Genomic DNA, 22,593 nt, shown 5'->3' on the forward strand with positions numbered 1-22,593 from the left:
AGGGACCAGAGAGCAGGGAGCAAGAGGGGGAGAACTTGCAGCTTTTATTTGCTCTGGCTTAAGTTGCTGAAACACCACTTAATCTACCAGTGCACAGGGTTCTAAGGTCACGGCGTCGCAGGACGAACTGAAAAGCAGAAAGCTGCTCAAATCCCCCAACAGCCGTGCACACACAGACATTTACACATGCTTCCTCCATTCAATAATTTCCCCTGCTGCACAAGCTGGATTCAACTTTCGCAATTTTACATTGTGTCAGTGGTACTATAAGGCTGCCTGTCACAATGTAACACCTTGGCTGTGTCGCTGAACTCCAGAGATGATGTGAATTTTACAGCAAGCAACTTCACGTGCTATGAAGCTTGTTACTGTTCTGGTATGACTCATTATGCTTTGGTTGTATTTGTATCACCACATGACTGATATTAGCACGTACACTATTTCAAAACTAAATTATTGTTCCACTGTGAATATATTTGGCAGAATAATGACAAAGGTGGTGGCTCAATATCTCACTTTGAAGTTGCCACTATTTCAAAACTAAATTATTATTCCTGCAGGAATATATTTGGTCAGAATAATGACAAAGACAGTGGCCCAATATCTCACTTTCACTTTAAAGTTGCCACTGTTTCAAAACTAAATTACTGTTCCACCATATTGTTCCTCCATACAAATAATGACAAAGACAGACAGTATGAAACAATAAAAATAGAACTCATCCCAGGATTTATTTAGCAAATTTAAACACAGCCTTGGCCTGAGGCTTCCAGCCCTTTCCTATGCCAATGTGTGGACTTGGTTGTGGAGCAGTAGACCGTGATGACTGCTGCTATACACTTACAGTATGCTCTGCATGATGCTTTAAAGTGGCATTAGGAGAATATGTTAAGGTTATGTGTAATGCATCTTGGCATTTGTGAGACTCACTAATGGTGCATGAATATGCACTCAAGGAACAGTTTGATATTTTTTTTCATTTTCGTGCCAAGATAAGAAAGATTGATACCACTTCCATGTCTGTACAGTAAACATGAACAGCCAGTTAGCTTAGCTTAGCATAAAGCTAAGACTGGAACAAAAAACAGCAAATCTAGCTTTGTCTAAGGCCCCATTTATACTTGGTGTTAATATGTGCTAGCTTTATATTTAACGTACAGACGTGAAGTGGTATCAATTGTCTGATCTAACTCCCAGCAAAAAAGTGAATAAGCTCATTTAGCAAATTGTTGACCTGTTCTTTTAAGTGTACACTCGTGTGAGTTTTAGGACGGCATCTGGGCTGCATGAGCTGTGACTACGATGCATCAGGTCAGTCAGGTAACTAAAGTGAGGCACACATGCAGCCTGCCACATGGACTCCACCGCCTGGTAAGCTTTCGTGTACTGATCCTTACACAGGTGCTAGCCAGTCTAATCATTAAACGTGTCTTTGTAGCTGAATTAATTCAGAAGATAGTTGTATGTATAGTTTTCAAAAGAAAAGGCTTCAAACCCTTGAAAAAACAAGCTACAGTGCATTTTCCAGAGGTAAAAATAGACTAAAGTAAAAGTTCTGTGATGCAAGAAAAGACAAAGAATGAGGGATCTGGGTGTAATTTGTTTGACAAATAAATAAATTGCGCATCACATCACTGGGACAGCCAAGTTCATTTGGTGACTGCTGAGTGAATCTCTAGTTACACCAGCATCTCTTCCTCTGATGCCACATATACATTGAACACATATAACATCTGCAGACTTTAAGTGCTTCACTGAAGTACGTCAACATTTAATATGACTTAGGATATTGTGAGGTTCCAGTCCCTGCTTCTTTATCCACTGGCTTCTGTATTAACCGCATTAGTCATAAGCAGCACAAGGCTCTGAGAGGACACTGGCAGAATGTGAAGGAGAGGCATAGGAGTTTTTATCTCTCTGCGCCTTAAATGACTGAGGGAAGAGAGTAAGTGGAGATGATTCACGTCACCTTTGTTGCCTTTTTTTTTCTCCCATTCATCAGTGGAAGGCTGTGTGAATTTGCAGGGTTAGCAGAGCAGCTGCAGATGTGAGACACTATTCACATTGCCAGATTTCGTCGAGCGAGTTCCAGACTTGTATCTTCTTTAATTATGTAAATCATATGCCACATCATGTCGAGAGGCAGGTTTTTTTTTCTTTCCTCTCAGCAAATTTTCAATGAAACTCCCAAGAGAAGCAGAGGAAACAATACTTCAATTGCACATCATAGAAAATGTGCTCTGGGTTCTTTATCTCTGACTATCAAGGGTGGAAATAAATTATTATCCTTTCTGTGTATCATATTTTTTGTAGTGACATTTCTCGCATTAATATACTTACATTTTTATTGACATCTATTAGGGAAGACAGTTTTCCAGACTATCCCTTACTACATCAGGAAACCCGGACAAACATGTCATGTAGATGTACATAAAAATACAGTATTATTAAATGCTATCATTTATTAAAGAAGTAGTTAAACATTTTGGAAAATATGCTTACTTGCCAAGAGTAACATGAAAAGATCAATACTGATGTTTGTATGGTGAATTTAAAACTACAGTACACCAGTTAGCTTAGCCGGATCTCATGCACGCACGCACGCACGCACGCACACATGCACACACGCACACAGGCACACGCACACACACACACACACACACAAACACAAATGTCTGTGCAGCTGGTACATGGGCTTTTGGGGGGAATCAACACGGACTGCACAACAGGTGCAATGACGCAAAGTGAAAATTAGCTTTCTGTTGTTTTTCAGCTTTTGTGCTAAGCTAAGCTAACCGACTGCTGTCAGTAGCTTCGTTTTTACTGTAGTGGTATCAATCTTCTCATCTAACACTTAAACTTAGCGAAGAAACGTATTTTCCAAAATGTCGAACTATTCATTTAAAGGTAACATGAGCTAAAATACTATCCATTCAATGATATCATTGGTATTATTATGGTAATGCTACTCAACTAGCCTTGCTGCTGAAGAGCACAAAGTCACATACACATATGCAACTAGAAGGGCACTCTGAGAGCTCAGGCATGCCCAATTCACAGCGTTAATGCAGTCGGGAACCCAATTATACCAACACCACATGAATGCAGCACAAATGCCCTATCTCACAATTTTAATAAAAGTAATACAACTTTGTGTGCTTCGGATCTGCGCTAAAATGTAATGGGTCTTGGCCCATGCTACACCATTCCACCAAGTTTCATGAAAACCGGGCCAGTAGTTTTCCTGCTGACAGACAAACCGACAAACCAACAAACAAACCAAACCTGAAATATATATCCTCCTTGGCGGAGGTAATACATGTCTTTATAGTCAAATAAAATAAATAAAATCAAAATGAATAGAGCTAATATGTATAACACAGCTGCAAGATAAGAAATTCAGCAGAATGCAATCTCTATAACACAGCATATATCCATGCATGACACTGCCTTCTCTCTCTCTTGTATCTGACAGCCTGTAGCTGTTACGCTGAATACTTTGAGCTATACAGCAGCTTTATCTTGGTGTAGTTTTACACGAGCAATTTAACTGCTACTTGCAAATGTCAGAAACGTAGCAGTATTTCTGCTTAACAATCCATGGTCCTTCACTTTATTCCTCTATAGTTTTCATTTCCATTGACTGCACTTTTTCACTGCGATTTCCCATGAAGAGCTTCAGTGTTCTGATTTCTTGATAACAACACACATAGCGGCAGCTGTGGCTCAGGTGGTAGAGCGGTTGTCTGCCAATTGCAAGGTTGGTGGTTCGATCCTTGGCCCTGCAGTCCAATGTGGTGTCCCCAAGTGTCCTCGGGCAAGACACTGAACCCGAGTTGCTCCTGATGCTGCGCTATCGGTGTGTAAATGTCTTTGAATGTTTATCTGATGAGCAAGTGGCACCTTGCCACCTCGCAGCCACAGTGTGTGAATGGTTCCTGTACTGTGTAAAAGCGCTTTGAGTAGTCATTAAAGACTAGAGAAATCTATAGTCCCTCTTTACTTTTTTTAGCAGCATGTTTTTCGGATGAAAGGTTGATGTACTGCATAAGTGTTTATCATATAAACAATGACACATTCAAATCTCCGATGGTAAAATACCCAATGAAGGTGCAGTGGATGTGGAGACAAATTGACAAACTGCTTGTGGTTCCTGGCACTGTGCCTTTCAAGGCTCAAACCCACTAAAAAAGTTGACAGTGTTATTAAACCCAGTCGAGTATAGGTGAAAGAATATTAAATCTTGGTTATGCCCTGATTCCTTGTCATCAATCCTTACGCTGCTTCAGTAATGGGATCTCAACCACAGATAAGGCAAATTAAGAAAGCCAAGGCTTAACACACAACCGTAATTGCCACGATTGTGTTCGACAATACCGATTAGTTTGCTACGCTCCCTCGGCTTCTTCCAGCCCTGTAAACTGAGGAGTGGTGCAGCTGAGCTGAATTAAAATCGGACACTGCTCCACATCACTCCAGATATAAGAGAGAGAAGAAATCACAGCCCAGTCATGAGAGTGTCCCAGCCAATGACAGTATATTGCCAATGGAAATACAGAGTGTGTGCAGACAGACAATCAATAAAACTGCAAGAGGCTCCAACAAGGGAGAGTTCCCTGGGTGATGTTTGTTATTCATTCGCAGCCTTGCTGTTAAACCTATAAAGCATGGACATACTCACAAAGAAAGGAGTGAATTGACAAGAGCAGTAAGGCAAAAACAACTACAAAAATGTACCTGCAGTAAAGTTGTATCTTGCTGAAAATCCCACTGCTTCCAATTCACCATCTGTAACAAATTTTATCCACAGATATCGGCCGCTACTCCTGATATCAGGCGGGCTGTGTTGACCGCAGTACCGTCCGAGTATCGGGGAGAAGCCAAACGGTCCATCCCGAACCTCGATGTTGTCAAATTTACATTCCCAAGAGGACTCGATTGAATAATTCTCCTCAAAGTGTAGATCAATACACTGCCGTGGAGGAGCTGGAAGGCACAATGAAAATAATTACCAACTAGCACACAGCAGGGTGTGAAATATTAGTCATGCTTCCATTGATGAACGTTCAACCTGTTTCATTATCAGCACTGCTCAATACTTCCAATCCTGGCTGTTAGTCAATTTATCTCTAAAACACCAGTACTGTGATAGTTATTAGCCTCTACATTCACTTTGGGGATTTTAATATCCTAATTATCTGTGCTGATCAATAAAATACCATCTCCTAATGTGAAAAATACCAGCCTGTCCAACACACCAATACATCTCATCACGGTCTAAAAATATACTGTGATTTCCCCCACAGGATAACCCCAGAAATGCTTTAGCTTTAGAACATATAGCTGAATCACGTCACTTTTTTAAAGAGAATATTTACCTTCAAGGATGTAAACACACTCTGTGTCTGGGGGGTATTTGTTTGGGTAATTGGGAGAAGTGAAGAGCCCTCCTTCTGGTTCTTTTACCCACGATCCACATTGACCTGCAGGCTTCACTCCAGAGTTGTTCTTCACTTAAAGTAGAAACAGCAAAAAGAAAAAGAAAAAGTGAGAGGTTAAAGCTTTGAAGACAGGATATTTAGGAGTAAAGATGTGCAGCTGTAGTGATGGAGTTTACCTGCTGTATCCTTCCTTGTTGCCCCAGACAACCCAAGTATGAGAAGACTTGCAACAACTGTAAGAACATAAAGACAATGCATTTTTGACAGAAAACTGTGACATGCACATGTTTTTTTTTTCTTTCTGGGATTTCCTCTGCTTTGTGAAGTGCTTGATTTCAGCTGATGGAGGGTTGAGTCAGCAAGGAGCACATGTCAGGTTCTAGGTTTCATGTACAGTGTTATGCTAATGATGCTAATTTATGCTAATGCAGGCCTATGCCTGACAGTAACATTAAAGAATGCCCAAACAACACACAATACCCAACTAGTTACAGTAACAGGCAATTCTTGGCATTTTATCAATTATGATTTATATATTGTGTAATGTCAAAACATGGAAGCATTTATAGCCTAATAGACTCCAAATAGCTGAGAACATAACCAATAAGCCTGTACTGTAACTCTGTGCAAACACATAATCTGAGTGAATCACCAAACTCCTTCCAAAAAATAAGTACTTAAATATTACCAAAAAAAAGTAAACTACGACCAAAAGAGTACTAATAAAATAACCAGAAAATAAATACAAATGATAAAAATAACTAAAAATGACCCAAAATGAGCGAATGGTAAAAATAGGAATAATTGACAAAATATAACCACAAAATGACTCCAAAATGACCAAAGAATTACTAAGAATTTACAAAAGAAAAGTGATCAAAAATAACTAAAACATGACTAAAAATGTCCAAATAATACCTACAAATGATAAAAAATAACTTAAGAAAGTAAAACCAAAAAGGACCATGAAATAACTAAAATGACTAGTGTAACTAAAAATGACTAAAAATGATAAAAAAAAAAAAAAAAAACTAAAACACTGACTTAAAATGACCAAATTGACTACAAATGGTAAAAATAAAGAAAATGACCTAAAAAATACTAATAATTATCAAACTAAAAAACTGGATGAAAAGCGATTGACTACCAAAACATCTAGGCTAGGCTATATGATGAATTGTCACAAATCAGTTTTCTTAATGAGTTTTTTTACTCCCACAAAGTGAAGTTCATTTAAAAAAAAAAGAAAAGGAAACCCTACAAGAACTTGCAGTGACCTTCAAGTTACAGGTTGCAGGATGCAGTATTTCTGTATCACCTCATGATATTCGTTCCATCGCCATTCTGCTCCTATTTTGAGTTTAAGCTGTTGCTCTGATATTTAGCGTCCGTTAACACCGATTAAAGGATTACTCTACTTCTCCTTCGTTATGGGTACAAGCAAGCAATAAGAGCTTTGAGCAAGTGTGCTTCAGCTGATGAACACGGATGGCTTACCGTGATGGAAGATGTGCCCATGTACCATGTCTGTTCCTTTCACAAACGTCTTCAGACTCAACTAATTCCATTTAGATTTAGGAATACTTGAAGAGAAAACAAAGATTGAGATGAGAGTTTCTGAAAATGCACTCCGGCTCATACCATACAACCTTTCGGTGGAACAAAAACAAGCGAATGTACTCCTTAATAAAATCTTCAGTGGGAAAAAAAAAATTCCTTGCAGATGAACTAATCACCAGTTTCATATAAAACCAGAAACAGTTCTAAACACTCGCCCAATTTCCATCCGAGCGTTTCTAATTCCCTTTGGTGCTTTTGATGCACTGAAAGGATTAATAGTCCCGTCATCAGCCCTCCTCTAATCGCTCCACCTTTGCGATCTTTGGGAAAATATCATGGACAGCCTTGTTTTGTCCTCTTTGGTCCCTTTATCAGGAGAGCGGATCCTTCAGGAGCATGTGAAACCACGCACCACTCATCTCTGCAGCGTTTTCTTCACTCTTTTGCGGTGCGTAAAATCCCCTGGAAAACACCGGGTCGGGTAGCCCACAATTAAGTGGATTTTCGTTTGGGTTTAATTTGACGCGTTTGCTCCAAAAGCTGTTGTTCTGCATCCCATTCCTGTCTTCTATCAACTGGAGAGTCCCCGCAGCGAGCGGGAGTTAATGTATGATCTCCCTCCTCTTCCGTTCATTCAACACTACAGCTGAGCCGTCCAATGCGCCACAATCCTCGCGTACTTCTGAAGCACGCATTCAAAACTTCTCCAGGACACGACTTCATCCGCACACACTCACACGCACCAGAAAGAGTAAAGAAGGTAAGCGCGTATGTGTGCGTACATGAGTGTGTGTTACACGCACGCGCGGCAGAATTCATTTCAGCTCGTGGAGATCTGTCGCGCAATGGAAAATGGAAAGGTAAGCAGAAAAAGACATTGAGATATGAAATGGAAAAGGAATAAAGAAGCACAAATATGTCAGAGGTGATTTCTATCCATCAGCATGATCAAACATGAAGCTGCAGAATGAAATAGACCGGAGAAATACAGCATTGTTATGTTTAAACAACTAGCACGTCTTTCATCCTGCTTTTGCTCATCCACAGTCAGGCTTTGTTAAAACTCTTGCTTTTACCATCATTACATTGTCTTTACTGTATTTGGGATGTAGCCTAAAATACAGCCCACTTCAAGGTTATCATGGATAACATCTTCAGATCCCCCCCCCCCCGCAGAAAAGTGACAAAGACCCATAACGTTCCTAAGGTGTGAGTGTCAGGATGTATGCATTGTGTAGCCGCTCCCACACCTGATGACAAAGCTGATCAGAGGGTGCCCAGGGACAAGTCAAGGGGCTCAGGCTCCCAAAATAGTTTTGGCACCCAGCAGACAATATCCATCTTCAGATTCTCCTGCTGCAGAGGCAATCTTGGACCCAGCCCCCTCTCTCTCTCTGCGTGTGTGTGTATGTGTGTGTGTGTGTGTGTGTGTGTGTGTGTGTGTGTGTGTGTGCGCGTGCGTGCGTGTGAGTGCGTGTGTTAATGTCACTGGTTAGCATCCGCTGGACAATTTGGATCAGCTTAAAATACACTGTTAATGAACCATCCTCCTCCTTTTGTAGTGTTGTTATGCCCCTGATAGACTTGAGTACAAGACTCTTTTCTGTCTCTCTTCCTTGTGCGTTTTATTCTAAACCCCTCTTGAGTGTTTGCAGCATCATCTCTAACGTCCTGCTCTTAATTACATCCTGTCCCAGAGATGGGCCTGTTACTCAGTATTCTAAGAGTGTTTGGTTTTTACAGCAGGTAATGCAGACTTTTCAGGAGCCATGCTGACTTTGAGAATACGTGTGGGAGTGGGAAATCTCAGAACTCTTTTCAACTAATAGGCTCCTGCTAATCTGTTATACAGAACGATTTAATGGACTTGGGATTTAGACCTCCCTAACACAAGAAATGAAGCTTAGCCAGTCAGTTTCTTGCCACTGTACAATCAACTCCCATGGAGCTTGAAGCCCACAGTGTAGCGTTGCTAGCTTTGCTTTCTCCAAAATTTCACAAACACAACATGGCTGAAAAAAATTTAAAATGTCAATTTCTCTGCAAAGCCCACAGTCTGAGGGGACATCAATAATATCCACGCCAAAATACAATGCAGTGCCCAAAGCTAGTTATTGATTAACAGTGGTGCTGTGGTGTCTGACAACTTTATAAGCACAACACCACACGTTTCTGATGGGTAAACTCTGAGATAAAACAGCAGAGCTATAAGGGAATTATTAAAATGAGGCTTATCTGGCCCACTGTATGCAACAGTGGCCCTGGAGAATTTAACAGCAGCCTCTGGTTTAGCTCTCCAGCATGTATAAACTGTTTGACTGAATGGCGCCGAGGCAGTGGGAGCATCTCAGAGAAATAATTCATTCAACAGCAGCCTCAAAGTCTGCCATTTTTAATTAAGGAAGTCTATCATTTGGCAGGAGATAACTATTGTGCTGTGTCGGCCTAACCTAAATTTGTAATTGTAATCAGTTCGGGGAAATGGGACATCCATGCAGGCCGGGAGCCACATGTTTAACATGCAGCACACACACGACTACACGGACAGGTAAACATATCAATACATTACACAGGTACTGCTCTGTTTGCCGTTTTATCTTCAATTAAATCTCATGATTGCTCATTGTCCAGCTTGAAATTAATCAATTCAGTTTATCCGGCTTGTTTTCCCAAACATCAAAGCTCATAAGCTTCACTTAAAACATGCAAACAAGCCGTCACAACAAGTACATTATCTTGTAGCAAATAGAAAGCAGCAAGTAACTTGTGATTGCAGTTTGGTCATTTGGCTCAGACCTGATGTGCAAAAATGACTTTCTACTTTGTGTCATTCTAATGACACTGCCAGCACCGTTTCTTTTTGTCAGTGTAACAGGGGACAGCGCTAAAGCGGATAAACACTTAGGCTAATGCCTCCTGCCCGGTGGGACTCAAATTAACCTTATTAGTAATGCATTGAGCAGTTTGTTGGTCTTAAAAAAAAAACACCATTTATTTGTCATTCAAGGTGCCTTGTAGTTCATTAATCAGGACCCAGTTACAAGAAACAGTTGCTCTGACCACGGGCAAATTTTGAGCTGCTGTTTATGCTACATTAGCTGTCTGGGTCTCTGGTGATAGACTGCCTTTATCCTGGCCCAGCACCTGGGGCCAGTGGGAAAATAATTCCATCAGATGATAGCCCATAAACTACCTGCGGCTTCATTTTTGTTGAGGTGCCTTTGTTAGTTTGCAATGCAGCATGCCATTATACTGTAAGTCCTGTGCTCTCTCACAAAAATGCACTAGGCCATCTTTTATTGTGCAAAATGACAAATAGTTAAAGAAAACTATATTTGACACAAAAATACTGATACTAAGTATTTGCAAGTTGCCAGTTATTTCTTTATCGATTAATCTGCCAACTATTTTTTTGATTAATCAACAATCGTTTTGGTCTAAAAATGACAAGATAAGATAAAATTAAAATACACACAAGACATCGCTTGTTTTGTCCAATCAACAGTAGAAAACCTATTTGATATTTTGGAACAGCACATTTTTGGAACAAATAGTTTTCCTGTCGATCAACTATTTGATTGATCGACTAATTGTTTTAGCTCTATACTATCAACGTATGAAGGTGACATATGCAAATAATCATAAATTATGCCACATTATAGTATACATTTGCAGAATTGTGGCTAACCAACACTGATTAGAGCTTGAAATGTTAACGATCTGGTATGAAGAGGTTGTACAGTTATTAATGTATAATGACTGCAACCCTGTGATGAAGGGTCAGGAAAACTAATTGCAATTTACATCGACTTCACTATGTGTTTAAACAGTCCGTATATGGTATAGAACCTCCAGAAGGTCAAATGTGCTTTGTTACCTGCGTTTTCTATCACATTTACAGATGGAAGCAATATGTGCTCCATGTCCTTTGGGTGAAGAATTTAAAATGCAAGGCCACTACAACACACAATACTCAGTAGCCTACATGTGCCTACAGTTAAATCAGAGGCATCAGTCCATAGAGTAGTTAATACTGCATGGATATCTGGTTTGAATGCACAGTCAGAACAAAACCCTGCACATCTGGGACATCAATAAATCGCCCAGTGTTCCTAATGGTGACGACTAAAATCACATTTTGCAAGATAAACTTCAAATGTTTGATTCTAGCATAGTTTTGTTTGAGTTCTTCAAAGTGCTCAATGCTAATTTTACTTTGAACTGCTCCACATTCATCTCTCTCATGTCTCCTCAATGCTGCAACTCCTCTGTCAATCACTGTGGCTTTATCCATCCAGCAATTAATCTCAGCACAAGAGGGGCAGCTGCACTGTCTATGAACCTAAATGTCTGCTGAATTGCTATGCCTGGTCTGCAGATTTCTGCTGTAGTATTATGAGTAGTTATATGAGAGGGCACTTTTCTTATCACTTTTCAACAGATCTATTGTCCTCATGCTTCCTCTACATGTCTTACACTCTGCTGTCCTGTCCATATGATCAGGCATGAAGAAAACAGTGACTTGCTGCTTCACAGGTGACCTGGATTTGGGCTAGCATACCCTCTGCAATATGTTCTGTTTCTAAAGCCCCAAGCCCCTGGGTTAAACTGACTGTGTAATTCGTCATTTGACCTCATTAGCCACTTGGTAGGGGTGCCATAGACACTGTGGGAGTGACACTCTGTGGGCCATAACACCCCTGATGGGGGAGTTAGATTCACCAATGTCATACAACCACAAAAACAGATTTTTTTTTTTTGGATTGAGGTTGAGAGAGTGAAACCAGAATCACAGCCGCCACTGATTCAGCCCTGTGTTTGTTGACAGCCTCCAACTAACCACAGTCAAATCGGATGCATTTCAAAACAGCAGAGTATGTTGCATGCAATTAATTTAATTTGCATTTATTAGAAACCCTAGTGATACCCCAGTCAGAACAGCAATTATCCAATCATAGCTTAGCAACCATAGTCACAGCAGGCTTGTCCAGCTTTGGATTCCTCTGCATGCCGAAACAATGTGCATGTGGCTCTAATAAGAGCGATACTTCACATTTAATGACCAAAAAAACAGTATCAGGAATGGATTAAATGGTGTATCTGCTCTAACATAAGCTTCAAATGTTAGGATGCCCAGCTGACTAGCTTACTATAAATGTTATCTCCAAAGGCAAAGGGCATGTCATGCCCTCTACATGTTGTGGGGTTACAACTAACATTTGAAAAATAATTGTTCAGGACTGGATCATTCAGCCAGTTTGAGCAAAGATGCAAGTACATCAAAGTTTACAGTAACTGTGATGGCCGCCCCTGCTGCCACACAGCTGATTTAAATGTGGGTAACCCCCCTTCATACACCTTAGTTTGCTATAGTTTACACTTAATAGTTAATCTTCTCCTCATTGAGTTTGTTGACTTTTTGACCTCATGCACATACATCAGCCAACAGATAAATGATATCATACTCAAAGTGCGCACATTTAGTTAACTTCTGTATAGTCACACTAGTGTGTCTTTGAGAGAAGACACACCAACCCGATAATCGGCCGTCGGACCGTCTGGCGAGGTCGGTGACTCGAGTCTGTTCAGTGTGTCCCGTGCCGTCGGCCGTCCGAGGAGCCGTCGGCCTTCATTTTGGCCGACCCAACATGTTCAGTCGGAGACAGGGCAGTCGGGACTCACCCGGAAATGGGGAGCAGATGAGCCGCTCAAAATCTGACGAAAATCTTTTAAACTGACCTTTGTCAATCTGAAATGAAGACAGATTCAGAAATTGCACGGCCTATTTCTCGCTTAAAATGTTTTCAGAAACACGTTTCGGTGAACTATTTTAGTACAATATGAGATCGTATTCTGAACAAGCCGCCATGACAGTCTGGCTGTGAATTTCCGGAGAAAAAAAGAACCACGTGATGCGTTTGTCCAATCAGCTGCCGGTTTTCATTTTCTGGGAAATAATCAGACTGTTAATGGAAACAATACAGAGCGGCGCCGCCTGCTGCTATGGAGACGTATTACGTTTTGCGCACGTGCAGAGCGTACGCTCAAGTCGGCGTCGCCTCAGTGTGTTCTGAGGCATTTTTTGGACCTCGGGGACCCGATTGATCAGTCCGACTGGCTTTTCTGCCGACGGTCGGCCCGTCTGGTTGGTGTGTCAGGGCCCTTTAGATGAGTTTGCCTTTGTTCGAATTTCTACGTCTTTAAGTTACCAGTGCTGAAGCTGGCAGGCTGGAGCAAAAGATGCAGAGTAGAGCTCTTAAATACAGGAAGTGGCCAATCAGAATGTACCAAGTGCCCACCACATCATAGGGGGGACTGTGTATTTTAGGCAAGAGATTTTGGGCACGTTCAGCCCCGACAAAACGTTACAAACCGTTTATTTAAACCTAAATGGTGGTGCTGTGAACACCCTACACTGCCTTTTTATTACCACGAGTTTACATACACGTCGCTGCTGATTGGGTAACACATCTGACACACCCACCTAACGAGATAAAACATACCTCAAAGCTGGTTGCACACCGTTTCACACTGCTCCGAGGAAACATGTCGTTTAACCAGGATACCGCAGCAAAACCATTTTGAGATTGAACATACTTTTTGTTTATTTCTTCAGACTATAAATTTGTTGGTGTTTTTATTTTGGTTAATGACAATCGTATTTATACTCATATATGCATTGTACTGTTTTGTTTTACTTGTAAATTATCTGGTAGTGTTTGTCTTTTAAAACCCTTTTTTGAAAATCCACCTGTGACTTCTCATGACAACTAGGTCAGTCTCTCAAAGTAACAGTAACAGCGCTGTTCTGTTTTTTTTAAATTTTGTTTAGAGAAGTTTCCACTTCAGCAACTCCAGCCAGTACTGAAATTCATCAGTTATTTCTCATTCTCAATGTCTTTTCTCTTGTAAAAGTGAAGAACACTTTACAAATTCAAACCTAAATCTAATTACTGTTGCTTATCCAAATACCTTTTTCTATAGAAAGCATCCAAATCTTCGGTTATTTTAGATTGAATTATATAATTTTTTTTTAAATAATTTCATAATACCGTACTTGGGCTTACTAGCTCTACCCTGTACCATGTCTTTTACATGGATCATTAGCTGGTGAAGATGCAACATTTGAACCTGGGACCTGTTAGGCTATCCCTCTGTCTTTTATCTATATATTATTTTTAGGGCATGTCAGCATTAACGCGTTAATTGCGATGCGATTAAGGGCCGGGCATAACGCGTTCTTTGTTTTTTATCGCATTAATCGCATGCTGGCATTTATTAATTTATTTTACATACTTACATATTATACTTACCATCAAGCTGCGATACTTCTTACTGCTGCAGGCATGATGGAGAAAGACAGCAGCAACACAATTCTGAATGGCGCTTTTTATTTTCCAAAACTCCTGGACGGCTTGTAGACAAGTCGAAAGCCATATGCACATTGCGTAAAGCCGATTTAAAATATCACCGAAGCACGTCAAGCTTGAGCTACCACCTACGAGCTAATTAACGTGACTCAGGTTGATGCTACCCGCTAGCATGCTACCCACTCAGGCAAAGCACTATTTTGGAGAGTGCTACTTGCCGACCTGTGGATGAGACCAAATCCCAAAACATTACTACAGCTCTTGTGAAATGGGTGGCAACTAACTGTAGACCTGTCAGCATCGTAGAGGACTCGGGTCTTAAAGACGTACTACGGTTGGCATGTTCTGACCCGTCTTATACACTGTCGTCGAGGGAGACAGTAGTTTCACGCACACACAGCCTGTACGACACGGAGAAAGCAGCCCAACTGGAACTGCTGCAAGGTGCTGCAAACGCTGTCTCATTAACTGGTGATCACTGGACGTCAGTGAGTAATCAAAAATATTTAGGAGTTACTGCACACTATATTGACTCTGGTAAGGATAGGGATTTTTAGTTAAGTACTTGGAGGAATTGTGCAATAATGACAGATTCACACATTTTTCTTTTGTTTACAGTAAATAAATACTAAACAAATACAAATCTTAAAGTCAAGTTCATAAAGTAACTTTTTTTGCATTAATTTGATTCCCAATCAAGATACAATGGTAATAATGGTTTTCCATTGTTAATATGTACTTAAAAACAGTTCTGAACAGTCTGAAATGCAAAATAATATAATTTTAATCATGTGATAAATCACAGCTGATACATTTCAACTGACACAATCCACATTCATTGGCTAGAACTAAGAAGCCTTTTTGTTAACTTCTGTGTGAAATCAAAGATCCATTATTTAAAACCATTATGGAAAATAGTTAGTGGTAAATGTGCCAACTTTATGCTGAGGTCATTGTGTTAATGAAAATGATGAATATGCTTTTTTTTTTTTAAATCACACTTCCTCCCTCCCCTCTGTGGAGGTGTAAAAATGTTATTCATCCTGTGTTAAAGGAGCCCCGCTGCACACTGGCATGGAGAGATCATTTCTGCTGAAATGCAAGGTGGGCTCTGTGCAGTGTAGGTGAGAGATGACCTGTTCTATTGCCCCCAATGTTTAAAGACACGGCTTGGCTGCTAAGATCCTCTCACCCTTAAATATCCCCGCTGCTTTTCCACATTGTCAGGTACCTCAGTATTTGCTCATGGTACATTTCATTCAGTTGAACTGCAGTCAGTGATTGAAAATGTCACAGTGAGGTGAGGATTACATTCACTTTAAATCAGGATTATATATATATATATATATTTTGCTATTCCCAATAAATCAAATCATATAGATTCTGGCTGTGAGGAATAAAAGTCAGTAGGGGTTCATTTCTTTCAGCACTATAAACAAACTGCAATCTGTATTTTCTTTTATGTTTGTTATATAAAATGACTTGAATTTCCAACAACAGCTTTCTCATCTTCCTTATAGCCACTGCTGCTTTAGAAGCTGTGCGATGTGAAAGAGTCCTAACCTACTCATTGATATGTGAAGTCAAGTCATGGGTGTGTGACAAATTCAGTTTTCTGGGGCACAGGGCAGCAGTTAACATCTATAACGTAGGAAAATCATTTTGTCTAAGTGAAAGAGGAAAGTTTTATATACACTTTGAAGTTTAATCTCACAAGTTTGATTTCATAGAGTATCTGAACCCATACATCAGAAGGCACTGAGTTAAAAAGCCATTTAGCTGTCACTTTTCTAGATGTTACGTTCATCTTTTTTTGTTACCTGCATTAATAAAAGCAGCTTTCTTAAAAAATATCCAATATGGGCAGAAATGTAGTTCCTCAGCTTAGGTCCTAAATTTTTCATGCATCATGAATCATAAACAAATTTGTGACATAAAAATGAGAGAAATCTGAAATCTGCAGTCAGTTTCTCTGGCATTCTTGTTGGGTATTTTACTGTAATTTATCATTAAAAAAAGCCTTGTCTCCTATTAAATTACATCCATACATATGTTTTGCCAAATACATTTTGAGGCAAAGGTGATGCTGCCTTGATTATATTCAGTGAAAGAAAGAAATCTATAAAACACACACATATATACAGTTTATATATATATATATATACACACACACACACCACGTGGTAGCATATGGATTCATGAGGGAATCATAGGCCTGCCCAAATGTTGCAATATGGCAGATAAATAATTCATCTCCAATGCGGCTCTTGCCATATTGCCTTGATCCCATACCATGTACACTTCATAAGATGCTGGTAAGAATTATTTTCCGGTGGTTTCTCATCTGAATTAACTGATTATTTTTACATTTTCTGTACTGTAGCACATTTGTTCGTTCAGTATGAATAACAGCTTTGATTATACATAAAACAAAGCCATTATGTCATGTACAAACTATATGGTCATTATTTATAATAAAAGAGGCTTATATTGACTGTGTGTTGTACTGGTCAACATTTTAGCCTGCAGCCTTTTGTAAGACTTGCATCATAAAATGTAATTTAAAAAAATATTTTTATATTCTTGGTGTAGATCGTTTATCGCACTTTCTGGACAACAGTGTTCTACAACAGTGTAGCAGCACATTATCTGTATAATTTGTTTGTAGTAGGTTCTTTGTCAACTTTACTGCATTCTTGCCATTAGGCCTGTTGGTGTTATCTCATCACTAGTCTTGCTTTGCCAGGCTTTCCTCCACTGTGGCGCTGTGGAGGAGGGTCTGGTACGGTGGCCGACAGGGGCAAACGCCCTGCAATTTAAGAAAACACACGCAAATAGACAAAACACAAGCAAATTAAGAAAACAACTTCATTAATTTGACAACATATGTGCAGCATTCAGCAAACACACTGCAAATACCACAACACAACCAAATACATAAACGCACTGCAAATACACACAACACAACCAAATAGATAAACGCGCTGCAAATATGAAACGATGCAATAAGAAAAGCACACAAACCCAGAAAACAAATGCAACAAAAAAACGCAGAATCCAGATTACACAACGGAAGTTCTCCAGGCCTCTAGAGGGAGCAGCTAGTGGAACAGCTTGATTTTCGACCCCACGGGGAGGGAGGGAGGGGTGAAAGAGAGAGAGAAATAGAGAGAGAGAGAGAGAGAAACTGCATAGACTGTAAATATTAAGTGTATGTTTGAGATATGTTTTCTCTGGTTTGGTGGGTGTGTCTCAGCTCAGGTCACAGGTGATACTCAATCAGCAGAGACGTCTGTAAACTCGTGGTGATAAAACATTTAAAACTGCATCAGCGTTTAACGTTGACGTTTGTTTAAGCCACATGAGAGGGTTTGATTTCGAGGTCCGAAATTACTGAAGTGTAGGCCTCCTCAAGTGTAATATTGTGATTATACAGCAACGGTTACCAACAAAATAAGTGATCAATCTGTATTCATATTGTGGAGCAATTCGCGTAAATACAAAAAACAGACAGGATTTCTAGTCCCTCCCTGTTTAGTAAACCAGCCAATTTACCGTGGGATTTATCAAACTGAATAAATCCCGCCTGCACATATAAACACAAAACTGCTTTGCTAACTCTATCGTGTTAAGTAAGTAAGACATCTGCTGAAAAAGTTATTGTATTCATTAGCATGATTGCCGTACTGTTTAGTTCACAAACATCCAACACACCAAAGTACAAAGACATAGCGGACCAGACGCCAGCTTTTATTTTGAAAAGCCGAAGCTCGGGGACGGCACCAGCCGAGATGGCATGAGACGGGAGCATAGACTGTATATTAATAATAATATGAATTTAATATCGGTTAATAACGGTCGAAAATCAAGCTGTTCCACTAGCTGCTCCCTCTAGAGGTCTGGAGAACTTCCGTTGTGTAATCTGGATGCAGCGTTTTTTTGTTGCATTTTTTTTCATCGTTTCATATTTGCAGCGCGTTTATCTATTTGGTTGTGTTGTGTGTATTTTCAGTGCCTTTATGTATTTGGTTGTGTTGTGTGTATTTGCAGTGCGTTTGCTGAATGCCGCGCATGTGTTGTCAAATTAATGAAGTTGTTTTTCTTTTTGCATAGCTTCTTTTTTCGGGGTTTGCGTGCTTTTCTTTTTGCATCGTTTTTTATTTGCAGTGCGTTTATGTATTTGGTTGTGTTGTGGTATTTGCAGTGCGTTTGCTGAATGCTGCACATGTGTTGTCAAATTAATAAAGTTGTTTTCTTAATTTGCTTGTGTTTTGTCTATTTGCGTGTGTTTTCTTAAGTTGCAGGGCGTTTGCCCCTGTCGGCCACCGTAGTCTGGCTAGTCCACACAGCATTCTGGGATGGGAGAATAACGTGCTCTGGTTTATTGCCATTTCTTTAAACCAATCACAATCGTCTTGGGCGGTACTAGGCACCAGGAAAAGCCGCGGTGCCGCTGCAAAATAGCCTCGGGAAGGAACTTGTTTTGGTGGAACGGGTACGTTTAAAGATGTTATAGTCGTGCAACAGAAAACGCAGATTGGACAGATAGTCTAGCTAACTGTCTGGATTTACCTTGCAGAGATCTGAGAAAAGGTTAACCATAGTCCAAATAAATCAACCAGAGTTTAAAATGCCAAGACAAAGGAAGCCCAAGGCAACGGATATCCGGCCTAAATGAGTGAAATCTGGTGAAATTTCCGTCGGAAATGGAGCAATCCCGGAAGTGGAACATCAAGGATATATCTCATCACTGCAGCTCTGACACAAATGTTGAAGCACTATAGGCAACAGAAGAGAGGAGAAAAGATAGTCTAGAGGAAAATAAAAGAGGATCTGGGGGAAGGGTAGAGAGTAGAGGAGAGAAGAGGAAAGGGAAGAAGAGGGATGATTAATGATGACTGTAGAAAAGATGGCCAAGGTGGTTAGTGAAATTAACAGGGGCTTAGCCAGCAGCAGACCACAGGGAGTAGAAGATGCTTCACACGTGCATACCAACTTAGATCCAACTTGTCTGTGTTCAGAACTGTTATTGCATAAACACCCATGCAGTTAGATGCAAATATAGACATACGTGCTGCAGCAATCTTAAAAATAGACTTGACACAGCCTGTAAAATACTGCATAGCGAATGTCAGTTGCTAATCGCCCCCTTGCTTATGCACGTTGCAGTTAACGATGATAACAATGTCTGATTTAACAATCAAAATGTTTGGTTGGACCGCAGCAAAGCGTGGACAGCCCTATATATGGAAAGTCTGTCCCTGACTTACTGAGCGAGTGTCTTCACCATTTTTCTTTGAGTGTTGGAGTTTCCACCTTGTCCAGTGCTCTTTCAAAATGAATAGGGGCAAACAGTCCTCAATGACAGCCTTGGGATGTTTTTCACTGCCAAAATTGAGCTCATTGGCCTGTCACAGTCTAACTATATACTGTGGTTTAACCTCGTCTTAAGGGGTCCTAGATTTCAGACAATGGTAGACAGAAGCAGGCTTCTCACTTCCAGCTGGCAACCATCAATTTTGATGGCTGAAAGTGTCACTAGCATATTTTACTGTAGTTAATGTAACTAGCAAATTATCGTTGAAAGCTCTGTGTCCAGAAACAAGAACAAAATGTGCACTTGGCGGCTTTCTACAGATCATGCAAAAAAGTGAGGCTAAAACTAAAGGTTAAGTACAACAAAAAGTCAGCATCCTCACCAGCTGATGATCCATTGTAGAAGACATGCATGGAAATAAAAGCAGCAGCATGGTTTTGTACTGCAGGGTAGAGCTAGTTAGCACAGGAACACACTTCATTCTTTCAGAAAGACAGATGAAGGAAATGCTGAATGAAAGTTCATTTGTCACGACAGGATTGGACCCAAAAGCATGTAGACAGGATGAGTTTAGTCTATGTCCACGATGTTCCACTTCCAGGGTTGTTCAGGTGCCCCCAGAAATTCCGCCGGATGTCTTTAATTTGTGTCCATGCCCGTCACCTTCCGCGTTCTTTGTGTTGGAATTTTAAACTCCGGTCTATTCATGATAACTATGGTTAACTGCTCCTCAGATCTCTGCAGGGTAAATCCAGACAGCTAGCTAGACTATCTGTCCAATCTGAGTTTTCTGTTGCACGACTAAAACAACTTTTGAATGTACACATGTTCCACCAAAACAAGTTCCTAGGCACCGTTTCTTTGTGCTGCGCTTAGTGCTGCCCACGACGATTGTGATTGATTTAAAGAAATGCCAATAAACCAGAGCAAGTTTTCTCCCATCCTGGAATGCTTTGTAGACTCGCCAGACCCTCCTCCGCAGAGCTGTGGAGGAAGGTCTGGTAATGCAAGACTAGGATTAGTGTTCAGTGATTTGAAGAGGATATATATATATATATATATATATATATATATATATATACTGGCAGCAGGCAAGTATCAACACCAGGAAGGCAGTCCAAACTGACAGGGCAGTGACGAGGGGCAGGTTTCCAGTAGATCACAGAAGCCAGAAAACACAGGCAAGAAGCACATGGCACCTTTGATGAACTGGTGAGGAGTGGGTGAAAAAGGGCCGGTTATGTACTGCAGGGCTGATAAGGAAAGTGGGAACTGGTGTGTAGGTGGGAGAGGGAATGTCAGGTAAGCCAGAACTGGCAAATAAGTCTTGAGGGCATCTAGTGGATGGTTCTAGGATGGCAGGTCTGGGGAGAGAGAGAAGAGTACATGGCCTGGGGGGAGTGAGCAGCGGCTGGAGAATGGGATAGAGAGCCAGGCAAAACAACAATTAGAAAGTTCTCATGATAGCATTGAAAGCGTGAAAGTGACGTCATATGCTCTTTAAAGAGCCAGTGGATGGCCCGATCCTGAAGGGGGCTTTTCTAACGTAACCTGTAATCCCAGGAAAAATGTAGTTAGGTAGTGATATAGTGCTTGGCTTTGGAAGTAATGCTACGTTATCATAACTACTGTAGGCAGTGTAACGTGAGGGTTCGATATGTGGTGGTTGTATCACTCTAAATAAGAAGAAACAGCTGGATGGAGACAAATTACTTTGTTGAGCAGCACTTTACTGTTTTTCACAATTCATCAGCTCCACAACAACAACACTTCGTCGTTTTACTGTATTACATGTAGCTGAACTAACCAATCAGATGCTAGCAGAACTTAGATTCAGGCAAATGCGAGGAAAACCACAGAAGTAGATTCATAACTGTTGATGTAAATTTGCAAATACTGACCGTGTAAACACAAACATGCAAACTGTTAACTGTATAAACATTGCAAATACACCCTTAGCAAATGAACTCAAATATATGAATTCATTTGTAAACCTTACAGTAGTAAGCTAATTAGCTGAACAAGCTTGGTTTGGTCATGTGAATAAATTGCAGACTTGCTTTTTTATATGAAGATATAATGAGTCTAATGTACAAACTGCACTAACATTGGTGAGGTGTCATTGCACCAAAGCTTCAATTCCATGGAAATAATCAACAAATTGGAATGGACAAACAATCATTGAGGCTAGAAATCCCTTTAAGCCACACTCAAATCAATGATTTTAATTGTGCTGCGAGACACATCATTCTGGTGTTTTAATCAATCTTTTCAGCATTCACCGAAAGCTCATCATGAGAGCAGCTGAACCCCCTCGGACTAGAGGAGGAGGAGGACAGTGCTGTGTCAGTAACAGATACGATTTTTGCTCGCTAATAGATTACTTTAATTGCTAAGAGGCTACTCTGATGTTAGAACAAAACGTTTATGTTGTAAAACCCATACATCAGACAACTAATGAACATCTGAGCAGTAAAGTGAAAAAACATTTGTAATTATGTTTTTAATATAAGAAGGCAATCCTATTACCCCCTGTGAAAATGGCAGCACGTCTCTCTGATAAACTAACCACAAATGCAAAAGTAGATTTTATTTTAAATTACTTCCCTGAAAGTGTATCTAGCCTACGGCTTTAGCATTATAGATGTGAGGAAATGTGACTTTATACAAATCTCATCCTCACTGATTAGCTATAATTTCTTTTGGTTTTGGTTTGCCAAGTAAAATCCATTTACCCAATGCCCCAGTGCTGCAAGTAACACTAAATTTCACACTCATCAGAGCAATACAGTGTAATGCATTTACAATTCCAGTTAGATTTAAGAGTTGGCCCTAAATTAATGTAAAAAGGTTATTTGTTAATTGCTGATTTGTGCTGATTGTTGCGGTTTCTCTGTCCTTCATA

General features: G+C 40.2%; 1 protein-coding gene across 3 annotated transcripts in view; it reads right to left on the minus strand.

The window, feature by feature from the left end:
* The window catches only part of neto1l (neuropilin (NRP) and tolloid (TLL)-like 1, like), a 69,562-nt gene extending 61,809 nt beyond the window's left edge, over positions 1–7,753 (minus strand). For 2 of the 3 annotated variants that reach the window (XM_031282197.2, XM_031282196.2), the window contains exons 1-4: positions 6,939–7,752; positions 5,618–5,674; positions 5,379–5,513; positions 4,738–4,986 (exon numbers count right to left, since the gene is read on the minus strand). In XM_031282197.2, coding sequence (XP_031138057.1) covers positions 4,738–4,986; positions 5,379–5,513; positions 5,618–5,674; positions 6,939–6,966 — 469 coding nt within the window. In that variant the 5' untranslated portion in view covers positions 6,967–7,752. Of the gene's footprint in view, positions 1–4,737; positions 4,987–5,378; positions 5,514–5,617; positions 5,675–6,938 lie in introns of all 3 variants that reach the window. The other variant, XM_036000206.1, reaches the window with a different exon arrangement.
* Positions 7,754–22,593: the final 14,840 nt, after the last annotated feature.

This window comes from Sander lucioperca, chromosome 1, assembly GCF_008315115.2.
Source record: "Sander lucioperca isolate FBNREF2018 chromosome 1, SLUC_FBN_1.2, whole genome shotgun sequence".
Classification (NCBI taxonomy): domain Eukaryota; kingdom Metazoa; phylum Chordata; class Actinopteri; order Perciformes; family Percidae; genus Sander; species Sander lucioperca.